The sequence below is a fragment of the Phalaenopsis equestris genome, unplaced genomic scaffold (genome assembly GCF_001263595.1).
Source record: "Phalaenopsis equestris unplaced genomic scaffold, ASM126359v1 Scaffold000090, whole genome shotgun sequence".
Classification (NCBI taxonomy): domain Eukaryota; kingdom Viridiplantae; phylum Streptophyta; class Magnoliopsida; order Asparagales; family Orchidaceae; genus Phalaenopsis; species Phalaenopsis equestris.
In genome coordinates, this window is record NW_018164532.1 from 429,583 (window position 1) to 446,645 (window position 17,063).

Here is a 17,063-nt window from a genome sequence, read left to right on the forward strand (position 1 = left end):
GCGGCCAGGAGAAGCGGAGGGCTGGAAGGCCATGGGAACCAGAGAAGTATACGAGGAGAAGCTCCGTTCCGGCAATCTCTACCACGATCCCACCATTAACCCCGGTCTCGGTTCCGCTCGCTGCCCTCGATGCCTCTCCCTCGTGAACCCTAATTCGGTCTCTCTCGCTTTCTGCTACTATCTTGTTTGACTGTAATATCTTTTCATTGTCTTTATTTAATATTGGTGCATTAATTCCGGGTTTTGCTGTGATGCTGCAGGAAGAGAAATGGACTATTGCTTCGGTTCTGCACGACGCCACTGCCGTGGTACACGAGATTCCTTAGGATATCTATTCTTGAATGCTAATATGCTATTATATACATTACTCTTTTATCGGGTGATCTGAGATTCTTCTGAATTTAGCTTTATGGTTTTGTTGTTGAATAGGCTGGTTCAGGCATTGGCGCCATGCTGAGTGCAGTTCACGGATTCAACACGGGTATGGTGTTTTTGAATTTTGTTTTGAATATGTAGAAGTGAGGCCGATGTGGATTATTCTTTTGATGTAGCTCTGTGCATTCCCTTCAGGGTTTCCATTCATTCAGAGACACGTGAAGAGCCCAAAGTGGATCCAAGTGGTTGTAGGGGTGAGAGGTTTCCTGATGATTATTGTTGTGGTTTAGATTTTGTTTTATGGTTGCTACTATGTCGAACATTGTTAATATTAAGTGGACTGAAGTGTTAAAATAGTCCCTTGCCTGTTTAATGAGGTCATTGTAGCCCCATAATTTATAAAAGTATCAAATTAGACCCCAAACTATTTAAATTGGGGCTAAAGTAGTCCTCAACTGGGACTATTTATGCACATATCACGAAAATACAGGGAATAAATTGGCACTTGTATAGACTTTGGGATTAACACGACTCTCTGCAAGGAGTTAGGGAACATTTTAACACTTTTCTTATATTAAGTGCATGTGCAGAGTTCAGTGTTGTCTGTTAGATTTGCCCCTTCTCAAATTAACACGAGGGTTTGAATTTCTGAAAAAAATTTGTAAGTAGTAGCTTAGGTGGCGTTGTTTTTTGTGTTTTTTATTTTATTATTATTATTATTATTTTTTTTTTGCAAAGATTTAAACCAAAAGCTCATTATTAGATATCAAATGATAGTAATAACTAATAAAAACTTTGATGAAGAATCAAATGAAGGCGCAAGCATAAGCACAAAACAAACAAATTTATGTGGTTATGTGTCATCCATCTATACCTTTTTCCTCACATAGATCAAATGATTTAATCAGACTTTGAAAGATTTATATGAAATTGCATTTCATATAATGTTAAGCATAATGATAGCGATATTAATTTGTGTATTTCAGTGACTGAGAAATTGCAATATTTATTGCGAATACAAACATTAGGCTTGGAGAAGAAGACATTGTTATTTTGCTTACTTCTTTCCCCGTCTATTGCAAAGAGTTCAACTTAGAACTTCTCCCTGCTATGCCGATGAACTTATTCTCTTGTTGGAATTGAAAATTTTAGCACCTATTCCCTCTTGAAAAAGTAAAGATCTTCCCTTATAAGCACCCAAAAAAATAATCCTTTTTTTCTTGATTGTATTTATTCTCCCTTCTCTGCCTTATTTATGTTTGTTTCTTGTTATGGGAAGTCAAACTTTTCATTCCAAGGCTCTAGTTATAGTGAAAACATATCTTTGGCTTGAAAACATAGAAATTATTATAAAACTCAAGTTTTACAATCTTTTTTAAGGCTATTTCATTTGCTGTAACATGAGTTCACTGTATTTTTTTCGCAAGAGTTTTAGAAATCTAGATGCTTCGTCAAATGAATTCCAAATCCCGTGTAAAATTAGAATGCATTCAAATTCATTATCTATTTCTTTTTTAATATATTTATAATGTATTGAATTTGAGCATTCTAAATACATTGTTTTGTATAAAGTGATGCTTGTTGTCGGCCACCACGCTCCACTTGCAGCCTATCATTTTCCGTCGCTGCCGGTGGTCGATCACTACTGCCGCAACCTACTCACCGCCACTGCTATCTTTTGTCGGCTCCACCGCTATTGCCCAGTAGTAACGTATTTTATATTGATTTTATTTTTCTTCAAATCATTCAAAAAAATGTGAACTACATTTATTTTACTCAAAACCAAATAACTTTAAAAAAGTTCAAATATAATATATTGCTTATACATTGCATTTTTTTTCAGCAAATCAAACAACCCCTTAAATTCAATAAAGTATTTATGGCTCATTATTTTTATTTAATTATATCTTTGCAAATCACAGTCCAATATTTGTAATATTATGAGATATCAATTATATCTTGTAGAAATTTGATATGGAAAATAATTTGCTTATTTGATCATTGTGTAAGTGCTAGGGCGTCCCGTGGAAACGACGTGTTGTATAGCCTGAATCCAGTGAAAAAGTGTGCAAGGGCCGCTACACCGGCACCCGGGTATAGCTTTAAATAAGCAAGGGTTCCCACATTTCGAACGAATGCGGGTGTAGTGTTAAATAAGCAAGAGTTACCACATTACAAACGAATGCGGGTAAAGAAGTTAGTCCATGAAACTAATGAAACTAATATTATGATAGGATATTGCAATATAGGTACTCTCAATGGTAAATCAATGAAATTAGTTGATAGTATGATTCATAGGAAAATTAATTTCTTATGTATTCAAGAAACATGGGTTGGAGAAAGGCTAAGGAGATTGATAAAGGTTTTAAACTTTGATATTCTGGTAAGAGTGACACTAGAAATGGTGTAGGTGTAATTATAGGTAAGAGTTTGAAAAATAATGTTGTAAAAATTAATAGAGTAAAAATTAATAGAGTTGGAGATAGAATTATAGCCCTTAAGCTTATCATTGATACTAAGATTTTTAATATTATCAGTGTTTATGCTCCTCAAGTAGGTTTAGATACAAGGTCTAAAGATGAATTTTGGAATGACTTAGAAAATTTAATATAGATGATACCTCTTGAAGAACAAATTTTTATTGGAGGAGATGTAAATGGACATGTCGGTAGAGTGGTATAAAACTTCAGAAATACTCATGGTGGCTACGGTTTTGGAGTAATTAATGAAGAAACTATAGTTATTTTAGATTTTGCTTTAGCGTATGATTTTGTTATTATTAATACTTTATTCAAGAAAAGAGATGAACATCTTATTACTTAATCTAATAAAACGCAAATTGATTATTTTCTTATGAGAAGAAGAGATCGTCACGATTGTAAAGATTGTAAAATCATTCCAATTGAAAATTTAAGTACCCAACATCGTTTATTAATTCTAAATTTTAAGATTAAAAGTTTTAAAATAAAGAATACCAGTAATTGATTTAATTTTTCTTGAAAATTTAAATTTAGACATGCGCTTAATTTCTATTTAAGAGCCAAACTTTTACTTTTGATCAAGTGTGAGTTTAGGTTTATAACATTATCTAACGTAGAAGTAAATTCATATTCATTAAATGTAGATGGGTTTTATTTAAAATTGCATAATATGAGGCACATCATGAAGCCCACCTTAGTATTTTTTACAAAAAATCGCAATGAAGCCTATGTCTCATTATCCTAGGATAAGGTGCCTCACTTAGGTTGGGACTCACCTGCACCTTGTGATAAAAAAAAAAAAAAAACTCCTCAAGTTTTTTAGACTTCATAATTTATTTTAAGAAAGCTAAAAGTAATATTAATTGCCAATATACCTCTAAATAACAAAAAAATAGGAGTAAAAGGTATACATAAAAAGTTTTATAGTTGAAGTTCTAACTATCAACGTAGTTATTATTTTATTTAATATTTTTATTTATGATTTTTAATTAAAAGTTTGAAGATAACTGGGATTAAATATAATGAAGAACGATAAAAAATAAATATGACTAAGGATGAGGTGTAAGATAAACAATTTGTTATGCCGATCATTCTAATGAAATATTAATTAATCATCAGTAAATTTACTAAAATCTATCAAATATATACCAACATAAGAATCATGCATATTTGAATTTGATTATATTGAAGAAACCATCATATTCAACCTTTTTTTATGTTGAATTATATATTAAAGATGATTTACCATTAAATCTAAATTTATATCTATATTTGTTGAATTTAAATTTGTTTTGCACTTAGGACTTGCTTATGAACCTCAACCTATCTCTGAGTCAAAATTTGTTTGAAATCGAAGATAAGCAGATGAGCATATTTGATTTAAATTTATGATTGAAATAAAATTATTGCTAATTGTGAAATCTCATAAATCATACTGATTAAAGTTGATAAATCAATTGAGCTAATTGATAAAAGAATTAAGATATTACATATTGATATTATTCTATGTTGAATGATTAGAGCTAAATTGATTTTATTTTTAATTCTTTTATTCTTGATATGCAAAATAATAAGTCATATAAAGCGAGTAAAATTGCTTCAATATTTGAAAGAGCTATTGATGCAGTTTAAATTAAAAAGACTAGAATTTTAAAACTTGGTATTTATGCTGTTAAATTTAAAATTACATAATTCATAACACCTAATATTTAAATTATTTGGGATAATTTTATTTTAGGAGATTGTACATTGATATGGACATACAGTGTGTGTTGTTTGTTTTTACGCTTTATTCATCTTTTCATTTAGCGATTAGTTATATCATATTCTTTAGTATTTTTTAGGAACCATATTGGTAGTTTAATATTTTAATTTTTTTTGGCACGTATCATGTTAGCGTTTTGTGTGATAGAAAAATACTGTTTAGACTGAAAGGAAAATTTTATAAGACGGTGGTGAGACCTGTAATATTATATAACGCTGAATGTTGGCCTTTAAAAGAGAAACATATTAATAAGCTGAGCGTTGTCGAAATGAGAATGATCAGGTGGATGAGTGACTTTACACTTAGAGACAAAATGCGAAATGAATATATTCGTGATAGGGTTGGTGTAGCTCTTGTGACGGACAAAATTAGAGAAAGTCGTCTTAGATGGTTTGGTCACATTAAACGTCGACCATCTGATGATCCGATTAGGACAGTAAATGTTTTAGATTCTCGTTGTGTTAAGAAAGGCAGAGGTAGACCTAGGAAGACTTGGGCTTATTGTATTAAAAATGATCTTAATTTACTAGAACTAAATGAAAATATGACACTAAATAGGACGCAATGGAGAAAAAGGATTCATGTAGCCAACCCCACGTAGTGGGATTAAGGCTTTGTTGTTGTTGTTGTTGTAGCAACATGAGTAATATCCCATTTGGTGTTTGCTTAGTGGTCTATGTCCGAATTTGGTTGTGCAATGGCACTTTATAATCATTTTTGCTTATACCATATTTGTGAGCATTTCGATGGGATTTTGTTAACTTCTTAATTAATCTTTGCTTATAACATCTTTGTGAGCATTTCAATGGGATTTTTCAACTCCTTTTTTATGGGATTTTGTCAAATCCTTAATTATGTCTTGTAGATATTTGATATGGAAAACAATCTTGTTATTATAGCAACTTTAATAATATCTCATTTGGAGATAGTATTTTTGAAATGTTTGTTTAGTGGTATTTGTCTGAATTTCTTTGTATAATCCCTTCATATCATCATTTACAAAGGTTAATTAAGGCTATGTGAAGCTCAAGCTCTTTTGCTTATACCATCTTTGTGAGCATTTCAGTGGGATTTTGTTAACTCCTTAATTTTGTCGAGCTATATTACACCTCCTTGAAGCAAATTGCGTCTTTGGTGTTACTTGTGTTATTTGCTTTGTTTGAGACTAGATGGCAGTGTTCTTAGTAAATGACACTTTAGTTATCACAAAAGTGTGCAAAACCTTGTGAAATTTTTAGTGACTCCAAAACCTTTCAAGTATAACTATCTAGTTGTTGGCATCAGTGATAGCTGTACATTTAGCTTTTGTAGTTGTTGGTGCAACTATCTTCTGTAGTTGCAATATAAATTGATTACAGTGCTGCCTAGACTATAGATTTACCCAATGATGCTCTTTCTTGCATCGAAGTTTCCACCAAGGTTTGAATCAATGAAAAACTATAGGTTTAAGGTAATCATTTTAAACGTTAGAGAATAGTTGAATCTACCTTTATGTAGTGCAAAATTCACTTCATAGTAACATTTTGTTTTTCAAATTAAGATTGTTTTGTTGATTATTGCTACAGTGTAGTGTCTGATAATGTGTAAATAACACACACACACACACACACACACACACGAGTGTTTCAACATCCAATAGCTGAAGCATAGGGGACTGTGGTCGTGTTCTCCCTTTCCTGTTTAGTTTTAGGAATTTTTTTCATTAGATAATCTAAAGGGGATAGCAAGTAATGGTTTATAGTCTCTGTCTGTCATATTGAATCTCATTGCTTTTATCATATTGATTATAAAACACAAGGTACCTGTCACTTTGGTGCAATTTATTCTTCTACCTGAAATATCATTTTTTTCTCTAAAATATTTCTTGTCAAACTCCTTTGATAGCTTATTTTTTCAATTTGTTGACTTTTTGATTGCCAACCCTACAAGTAATATTTTATCCATACAATATTAGATTAATACTAAATTTTCTTGCTCCATTAGCATAAAAACAACTGTTGATGTTGCCTTTTCAAAAGACCTTCCACATTATTATATTAATTTCTTAGTACTATTGATGAGATACTTATTTCTAAATCAGGAAAGATTCATTTAGTTTGTACACGAGGCTTTGTTTTTGAAGTTCAATAAAAAATTTAAGTTACTACATGTAGATGTCTTTCTTCAAATTTCCATGAAGAAAAACTATTTTTACATTCATTTGCTCAAGGTATAGATCTTCTACTGCTACAATACTCAAATATTGATCACATGGCTGTGTGTTTAATTGCCCGAGAAAATATCTCAGTCAAGCCTAAATCGTCCTTATGCTTAAATTCTTTTACAAAAAAAAAAAATATATCATTTACAATAAGCCTTACCTTCTATATTTTTATTCCTGTTAATTGTCTCTTCATTTTGTATATCTGCTTGTTCTGCAATCCTTGTTATATTTAGGTAGCTTGGTTGGTGGACATTTATTGCTCTTACAAAGATCGTTTATCTTTTATTTCATGTCATGCTCCAATTGGAAAAAATTCTTCACCTGCATGACCTATTTATAAAACATGGGCTCTCTTGTAGCTATAAACAAACCAATAATAAATTGAAAGATAATAAACTGAAAGATAACAAATGTTAGTCAGCTTATGAGTTCTTTCTGACTTCTCACTCTAGATCTAGCCTCCGGCTTATTGGGCTTAGTCTACTCTTTAGTTTCCTGTTTGTTATCTATCGCTATTTTCATGTAGATGGTTCCTTCTAGCAACAAGTAGTCTCTGCATAACACACATTTATAAAAATAATCTTTCAACTTTTTATAATTCCTTAACTATCAATGCCTTAAAATATATAGTCTAATTTATATCCCCCATATATTGTTTTTCTACACTATGTATTCTTATTCTTTTAGAGGGCATTTAGTGGATTCGACAGAATTTAAAATTGAATATTATCTCTTGCATGGAGAATTTTAGGTCTTTCTCGCCTTATGGCTCGTCTTTAGTGATATTAATCTTAATTAGTTTCTGCACTAGTGATGGTTTCCACCATCCCTTTGTTGGTGCCTATTTTGTTATTCTAAGCAATCATTAAAGAGCTTTTTTCTCATTTTTCATCTAACGACATTGAAGGTGGCGTTGGATTCTTTTGCAACTTATTGTTTGATAAAGATCAAGTTTCTTCTTAAGGCAAGGATGAGCCTGACTTGGTTAGCCTTGAAGTGTAGTCATTTACTATCTTGATTATTACCTCTCCAGTGCTCACAATATTGAAGAAATCATCATTAATAATGAACACTGTCATAATTGTCCATGTAGTAGTTAAAGAATAATGGAATCATACATTGTAGCTTAATATCCATTTTTTCTATTGGATTGCCTATAATTAGTACCATTGCATTATGAATATCTTCCATAAAATCATTCACTATCTCTTGCTTTTGCTTTTGACTTTATTTTGACTTCTACTTCTTGCATTGATTCATTATGTAGACAGGCTTACCATAATGCCAATATCCACTCCAATGATCTCGATACTTGCATATATTTTGATTCAACTTTCGGTAGTTATCACGTGATTTTGATATGCCCCTTCTTTTGTTGTTCTTATGTTTATAATCTATCCCTGTTGTCAACATTTAAAGCATGAAATGATACACAATCCTTTCTTTCTCGTCGTTCGTTATTTTCATTCGGGATGAGATATCGAATGCTATTGAGTTTCATGGTGGAAAAATAATAGGAAATGTTGACATTTGTCACAATGCCGTCCCTCTATTTGGCAATGACGAATGTAAACATAAAGCATGAATATTGTCGTCAAACTTCATGTTCAAGAGCTCAATTGTCTTATGATAAATTGAACTTCTTAAACTGATTTGGGACTGTAACTCTTTTTAACATCTTGAGATTGTAAAATTTCCTCATTATATACCCTTTGATTGATCACAAATGGGTTTTAATACACATTAGACGACGCCTTTATGTGCATATTGTAATGCTCTTGCGAAGGATGTTGAAAATGACATTCATGCAGAGGGACAGGCAAATAGACATTAGTGCTTGTTTGTTTAATAATTCTCTTTCTGATCTACTGCCCGAAGTCTTACTCCTTTCAACATTAGATGGAGCTTTCTTTGATACATAATGTTTTCAAGTTGTATTTTCCATAACCCCAGGTTTTAGCCATTAAATTTATTGATTTTTATATTCCTGTCCTTCATAATCGGATCAGGATGATTTTAGTTCAGCTGACTTGTCATATTAGATGATAAATTACAACAAAATATAATCTCTTTGAATATGTTGGAGTGATTTTAAAAAGAAATCATTTTGTCTCCATAACTTAAACAAATGCATTTCTCTATGCCATTCAAATAGAGAAAAGACAGGTCGATATTGATATGCTTGATCTTGAGGATGTGGCTCCAGTTAATGTCAGTTAATGATAAAATAATTGATTTCTGTGCCGGAAAATCTTTTTTTTATTGATTTTTGTTTTTCTTGTAAATTTAATCTTGCAAGGTTTTCTCCCTTTTAAAAGTGATGAACTTCATATTTTTAGGTTTTAACTCTTCCCCTTCAACAATTCTAATGATTTTGAAGACAAATCTTGAATTTTCTGTCAAGCATCGTCTACTTTTCTTTCAGGACGGCTGGTGCAATGGGAATTCTAAGGAAATAACAATGGTAGATTGTGTTATTTACCTGTATCACCTGTATATGTTTGCAATTGGAGCATATTCACATTCCACGCTGCTATCTAAATCATGCTTGTCTCAAATTAGAAATTGTTATTTGATAATTATCCCAATGTTTTTTGAACGATGTATAAAATTTTGCAAGATTGTCATAATATTTGAAGTTTCCAGCCATCTATGATTGATATTTAGTTTTTTGTTTCATGGTGAAGTTTCCAGCCATCTATGATTGATATTTAGTTTCTTGTTTCATGGTACTAAGGCCTCTTATTCACCATTCCTATCAGTATTTGAGATTTTCACAAATTATCTATTTTAGCATTTGCGTGCACCATAAGGTATGTGTGCTTGCATCTAATTGTCGATATAATTTGTTTAGTTGAATAAAAATGTAAATCATGAAGTTGGAAACCACAACCTCTCTTCTTTGACATGTGGAATTATTTTGATTTTTGTGATTTATGTTATGAAATTTCATTTAATTTGCTATTTTCTTTTTCTTAAGTTTTATTTCATTGTTATCATTGTGAGTATTCTAGATGTCTTTTTCATTGACAGGTTCCCCCACTTCTTTTGTTTTCTGGAGCTTGTGCTGCATTTGGAGGTAAACTACTTACTATTATGGAAATGAAATTTTCTTATTAGATGCTTGGGATTTTAAATAGCCATTTCACTTTTTTTCTGATATTATATAATGGACCTTGTGGTAGTGTGCAACATGAAATTTACATAATTGAAGAAAAAAAAATCAATGATCTGGAAATGAAGCACTTCTGTTGGTTTTCTGGAATATGAAGAATTCCTGAAGTTGTTAAAAATGGCTTACAAATTGAAGGCCACTACTTTAACTTGCTGAGAAATGTTTTTTATAAATAATAATTTATGTTAGGCTATAACAGAGAGAACAATGAGGCGGCTCTAGCCAGATTGCAGCATTCTATACTTTTGGGATAGATCCTTTTTCTAAGCAATTTTAAGCAGATGTTTGAACATGTATTTTATAAAAACTAGTTACACTGCACAAAGTTCGGCTATGAAAGTTTCAGTTCTCAGCAGTTTTTTATTAAGTTTTGGCTCTAAAATTTTTTTATTACTAGATTTTAAATATTTAAGCTTTTAAATGTAATATATGTTTGTATAATTTGAAATTTGAAAATAATTTTGAAGGTATTAAGTACAATTTTCAACCCATTCTATATTGGACATGAAAATTCTGTACAATGTATGTGTGCCTACATATCATTACATGGCTCATATGGCCGAAGAACCATCTGATATTCGCCATCATTTTGAATACTATTTTACAGTATTTTAATAAATAAAAAAAATCAAATGATCAGTTATCATCTATTTATATGATATGTTTATACACCATATTTTGTATGATGGAAGAGAATAATGTTTATGACAGTTTAGTTAATGTTTCAGGTTCTCTATAAATAAATTAAAGACACTCAATAGTGGAGCGAGACTCAATAGTGGAGCGAGAATTCAATAGTGGAGCGAGAATGTACTAATGGTTACTATGGAAGAATCACTTTTAAAGGGCGAAGAAAAGTTGATGTTTCAGGCTGTCTATAAATAAATTTAAGAGACTCAATAGTGGAGCGAGAATGTACTAATGGTTACTATGGAAGAATCACTTTTAAAAGGCAAAGAAAAACATGGGAATTTTATTGGGCTTAGAAAATTTTGTAGTACAACGCTGGGAGTTTGTGTTGGGGGAGAGAGCCCTACAATAAATAGCTGGTAGAGTGTAATGTGATAGACAGAGAAGAAATCAGATTGGTTTTTTAGAATACTTTGGTTTCATTAAAACAAAGTCTTCTTTGAAAGGGATCTTTATATCCAGAGAAAAGGAAAGAGCCTTCAAATGAACTTTATTGTTCTTGCTAATGCATGCGATCAAATGCCATAAAAAATGAATTGATACTTGTTAATATAGAAATGTGAGCCTCAAAGGTATGCTGGTAATATTGAAGATTCTTATGATTGAGCCCAACTAGTATATGAAATAGGAGCTAATGACCTAAGGGTTTTCAGCTACAACATCTTTATTCCAATTAGATCTATGGGGAATTGACAGACATAGCACCCTAAGCTTCTTATTTTTCAAATTTCACACCAAAACTTATCAATTTACATTTAAAACACCTCAAACATTTTCTCTCCTCAAAAATAACTCTTTACATCAAAAACATTAACGCCGGTGCCCTTCCCCTCCCGTTTTCCATCACAAGGGGACCAATGGGGGGAGAGAGAAAAAACACGGGTAGGAGCTGAAGAAGAAAGATGGGAGTTACTTGGAATGGTTTTTTTTTCCCTTAGAAATGGAAAAAAATGCAAGTTCCGGTTGCCTTTCTTAGTAAACCGCACAAGAGGAAGAAAGACAGGGCTGCCATCTTCAGTTGCTTCGGGTAGGAATAGAAAGAGAAATATGGGAGTTTCGGTGGTCTTTGGAGGCTGCGATCGCGTCATTGCCTTTGCTAGCTAGCTATATATGCGACTACATCTAGTTGTTTTGGTAACTCGACGAAGAAGGGCACTGGCATTAATGGATTTGATGGAAAGTGTTATTTTTTAGGAGATAATGTTTTAGGTGCTTTAAATGTAAATTGATAAGTTTAGGTGTGAAATTTGTAATATAAGAAGTTTTGGGTGCCATGTATGTAAATGCCCCAAGATTATATTACAATGTTTGTAAAATAACAAGTTTTTGGATCTTGTTAGTTGAGTCAATTTTTGTATATTGCCAATATCTTTAGGCACTCCTGCTTCTCTCCAATTTACTACTGTTATTACTGACTGATTCATTCTAATATTATGATTCTTCTTGAGAAATAGACAAAATTATGGATTGAATATGTGAATTAAAATTTTATCATAATAATCTCAAAAGTTATTAAATTTGATTTGAGTTGAGTCCAATGTAAATTTCAATTGATTATTTATATAAATCTAATGCTTTGAGAACTCTTATGAGAAAAAATTGGATCAATATATTCCAGACAAATTTTTTTGGGTTAAATTTAAGATTTTTTACTTTTGTTTTTTCTGCAGCATATGCTGTCCCAGCATACGTTCAACTCTCTGTGTCTTCTTATTACGCTTCGTGGAGCGCATCCCATTATGTGATATCACAGGCCACCAGATACATTGAAGGAGACCCTACTTCTCCCAGCCTGGATGACAAGTCAACCTGATCCTTTAAATGCGCCCAGTTTCTGGTTATGTTCAATTCCTTCTTTTCCTTTTTTATTTTCTTTAAGTATTTACATATCTAACACCTAAACTTCAAATTTTTACAGACATACCACCTTCAATACGCGTGAAAAAGGTTGATTACACTTCTAAAAAGTTAAAATGGTTGCATGTTTTCTGTGATATGAATGATTTGGGTGGTATAAGTATAAAAAAAGCAAAATTTAGTTGTTAGATATGTAAAAGCATAGGGAATTGGGTGGTATGTATGTAAATGCCCCCCTTTTTTCTTGTTTCTAAATTTAAATGAATATAGACAAATTTTACATTATAATCCATGTATAGATATTAGAGTTATATGAACCCCATCATCCATAATTTTTGTCATGAAATATTTATAATATTTGGTCTGTTCCCCTAGTTTGTGATGGTCTGTTAGGTTGTATTTCTTGCGCCAATCAAAATGGCTTACAAATTTGTAGTGTTGGTTTAGTGGCTTCTTTTATCATAACATTAGGGCTGGGCTGGGAACTGTTAATTTGTAGGGTACCTAATTTGAACCTATTCGGAATCGATTTAATAATACAATTGTAATTCATTTAACGAATTTATGAAGGAATACTAATAATACGTAGTTAGTGTATACATCTAGACTATCATATGCCTTTAGAGTAAACTAGCTTAGCTACATTTATTCAGGTAGGTAGACCAAGCTTAAGGAGTTGGAATGTTTGAATCTATGCCATATTGGTTGTGAACGAAGTAACGAATGTTGAGTTTTCGGATTTGAGCGCTCACACTGCCCCCAAAAATAAAGAGGAAGATTCACATACACGCCACTTAATTCATATGTATTTAGATATCCAACACCTAAAACTTCAATTTTTACGTGCATACCACCCTGCCTACGCATGAAAATGTGTGTTTCACTTTTTTAAAGTTATAATGATGGTATTTTTGACATGATATGGAATATTTGAGTGGTACAAATGCCAAAAGTAAAATTTAGGTGTACATCATGTAAATAAATAGGAATGGGCAATGGCTGTTGATTTGCTTGGCAATTGAAGAATTTACGAAAAAACAAGAGAAAAATTAAAAGCACAACTATTTTAGAAGAATAGGAGTTTGAGAAAATAAGTTGGTGGAACAAAGCAAAGTTTGTAATTTTGTTTGCTCTTGGTGTAGCTAGAAACATATGGTGGTGTTAATTAAGTTAACGGCCTGCGTTGGGTCAAAAGTCTCAACTTTTATCAGACCCTATTAAATTTAGCTAGATAATACACACATACACACACTTTGTGTTATCAAACTAATCCAAAATGAACATGACAATTTGAAAAAATAATAATAAAAAAAGATACAATTTAATATGAATTTCTAACAAGAATCTGATACGCCCTTACCTAACCGTTGTAGCGGGAAAGCCGAAGGGATTGACTGTAGACGACAAGTTAGTCCAATTAAGACCGGTCTGGACCTTCTAGACCCTACTAGACCAATCGGCGGTTTGGCCAGGCCAACCAACGCAACTGAGGGGCAGAATGCCTATTTGAGGAAAATCCTTGTCGCCGTGAAATACATTCTTTTCATTTTACTCCCAAAAGAAAAAAAAAATATAGTCATTTATTTATTTTACAATAAATCAAACAATTTTAAAATATTTCAAATACAACATATTATTCCTGTATTTTATTTATTTTATATTGCATTATTTTTTGGCCGACCAAACAACTTAGCTCTTTGCTCCATAAACGTAGCACTTTAAGAGCATATGCATCACACAATAATGACATTTATGAAAAAAAAAAAATCTTACATCATCTTAAGCAAAAGTTATTAAATTATGTCTATGTTGAATCAACTTTCAAATGATTCAAATTTGGATTAGTATATATATATATATGTATCTGTGTGTAAAGTATATAGCTTGATTTGATTGTAGATATGATTAAAATTAATAGGATGCATTGAACATTTTGAAAATGCTTTATGTGGAAAGAGCATAGATCCAAACTCATCATCTTACCAAATGTACTATGGTTTCATGCCATTGGCAGTTCAGTTGTCCAATTAGTACACACTGTGTGGCGCAATTTTAGCCCACTTGATAATTGATTTGTACCTTGTAAACATTATGCTTAATTTCAAGGTGTCGTATGGCTGAGACCATGGCTGAGGTTGGGACACACACACACACACACAGACATTTTTTATTATTGTTATTCAAAAGTTAATTCAGAGGCAGAATTAGCCCCTCTTTAGGATGAGCAAAATTTTAAATGATTGAACAACAAATACAATAATTACAATATCTGACATAGGTACCTGATATGTAAATAATAAATACATAGGAATTGTGTAGCATGTATGTGAATGCCCCTACTTCTAAATCTCTTGGATTTACATATTGCCTTTCATATAGCCTTCATGTTACCTTCTAGGCTCCATGCACCTATCTTCATTCTGATTTGCTTTACTTTTCAATTTCTACTATGGCTTTGGGCTTGCATTTTGATGTGACCTATTGATGTTGGCTCACTTAATTCTGAATTTTTTTCAAATTAGTGTCCAATTATCACAAAATTTCATAACAAACTTCATTAGTGACAATTAGAATTCTATGGCAAAGTCTAATATCACCATTGATACCTTTCATAAGATGGAATGAAACATATTGCATAAGATGGAATGAAACACTAAGCAACATATCTAGTCTAAAAAAGGAAAAATGATTTTATGCTATGTTACATATAAAAAAAATTGAATAATATTTAACAATATGATAAATTAAACTCTTAGTTTAAAATAAATAAATAAATAAATAAATTGTGGCCACATGTCTGTCAACGTACAGTAGAACTCCATATCATAAAATCAAGAACAATTAAGCCATTGCACACAGGATACATGTTCCAAATTAATGCTCAAGGACAGTAGTCACAAGACATGCATGCTATGGTCCCCTAGTTTGCAAAAGTAATAAACTTTATATTTACATATCTATACCTACACTTCAATTTTTGATGTGCAGTGTCACCTATGCATGAAATGTATGATTCAATTTTAGATGTTAAAAAGCTGGTATTTTTATGCGATATGAAAGATTTGAGGGGTATAAGTCTAAAAAAAAAGTAAAGTTTAGACTTATAAGATATATAAAAACATAAAAATTGAGTTGTAAGCATGTAAATGTCTGCCATAGTCGACAACCTCTGTCGTTTGCCGCCACCATCTAATGCATTATTTTTTAAATGCATTATTTTAATTTTCCTTCAAATTAAAAGAACAAATAAAGTCAATTCACTTATTTTTCATTAAATCGAACAATTCTAAAGAATTCCAAATACAATGCATTACTTCTAGATTGCATTCATTTTATGTTGCATTGCTTTTTTAGCAAATCTAACTTCTCATAAGCAAATGGTCTGTTTTCATTTAAATTTTGTGGGGGAAAAATTGACATTTCGGGTCTTTTTTGGGTGGTAGTGCGGTATTGCACCGCAGTTTTGTCTGTTTGGGTAATTTGCGTTTTGACGGTTTTTTTAAATTTTTTCATTGAAATATATGTTTTCTCAACAGCTCTGGCTAGGTGTGATGACTAGGGCTGTCAAAACAGCTTGTTTTAAATTTTTTCATTGAAATATATGTTTTCTCAACAGCCCTGGCTAGGGGTGATGACTAGGGCTGTCAAAACAGCTCGTTTTTTTATTATTAAATTAGATTCAAATGATGCTTTAATATAAGTAATATTTTTTAAATCTTGCCCGTTAAGAAGCTCGTGTTAGGCTCATTCACTAAGTTAACGAGCCGATAGGGTTGTCAAAACAACTCTTTGTTCGTGAACAACCCATGTTTTTTAAAAGCTTAATTGACAACAGGGCTAAAAAGATTTATAATCAATTCAAAATATAAACGAGCCGAACACGAGCTGAGTTTGGGCTCTCACGTGTTCGGCTCGTTCACACCCCAAGTGATGACATCTTTCTAGTTGTAATCTGACTTTTTTTAAGAAAATCAAAAAAATTGTAATTGCCACTGATGTTTTTTAAATGTTGGACTACTTTTGAATAGTTTTAAATTTGTTTTTTAATAAGCTGAAGCTGCCCCAAACGGATCTTTTATCAATCCATGTATATATATATATATATATATATATATGCGAAATTTAAATTTCCAAAAGAGTGCATTAATAACATAGTTTATTTTCCTTTAGGTACAGAAAGGTACTGACTTGAAAGTCTCATCAGTCCAAAAGAAATATTCCATTAAGATGGGACTCTTACCTATTTTTAATGATGCAAGCTGAGAACACCCAACCCTTAAGATCTTACAGAAAAATTAACATAATTGCCATCCAATTCTTATGTATTTGCATTTCTACGACTTAAATTTTCATTTCTACATGCATATATATATATATATATATAGGAATGGCTTGAGGCTATTATATTTAAGCATTTACATAATTAAATATAACAAAGCTTTATTTTTTTATATTTATAACACTCAAGTTTTTGATATCACATAAAAAATATCAACCTTATTTCACCTTTAAAAGAGA

General features: G+C 31.6%; 1 protein-coding gene across 3 annotated transcripts; it reads left to right on the forward strand.

Annotated features, from left to right (window-relative positions):
- Positions 1-9: 9 nt before the first annotated feature.
- Positions 10-12,710, forward strand: LOC110020021. Of its 3 annotated transcripts, XM_020717970.1 has the most exons (8): positions 10-157; positions 261-308; positions 430-481; positions 571-629; positions 9,249-9,287; positions 9,857-9,902; positions 12,359-12,525; positions 12,607-12,710. In XM_020717970.1, exons 1-7 carry the CDS (start codon positions 32-34, stop codon positions 12,499-12,501), a joined length of 513 nt encoding a protein of 170 aa, XP_020573629.1. In that variant the 5' UTR covers positions 10-31; the 3' UTR covers positions 12,502-12,525; positions 12,607-12,710. The 3 variants fall into 3 exon arrangements, with proteins under 3 accessions (XP_020573629.1, XP_020573627.1, XP_020573630.1); XM_020717968.1 differs by having other exon boundaries at positions 12,359-12,710; XM_020717971.1 differs by lacking the exon at positions 9,249-9,287 and having other exon boundaries at positions 12,359-12,710.
- Positions 12,711-17,063: the final 4,353 nt, after the last annotated feature.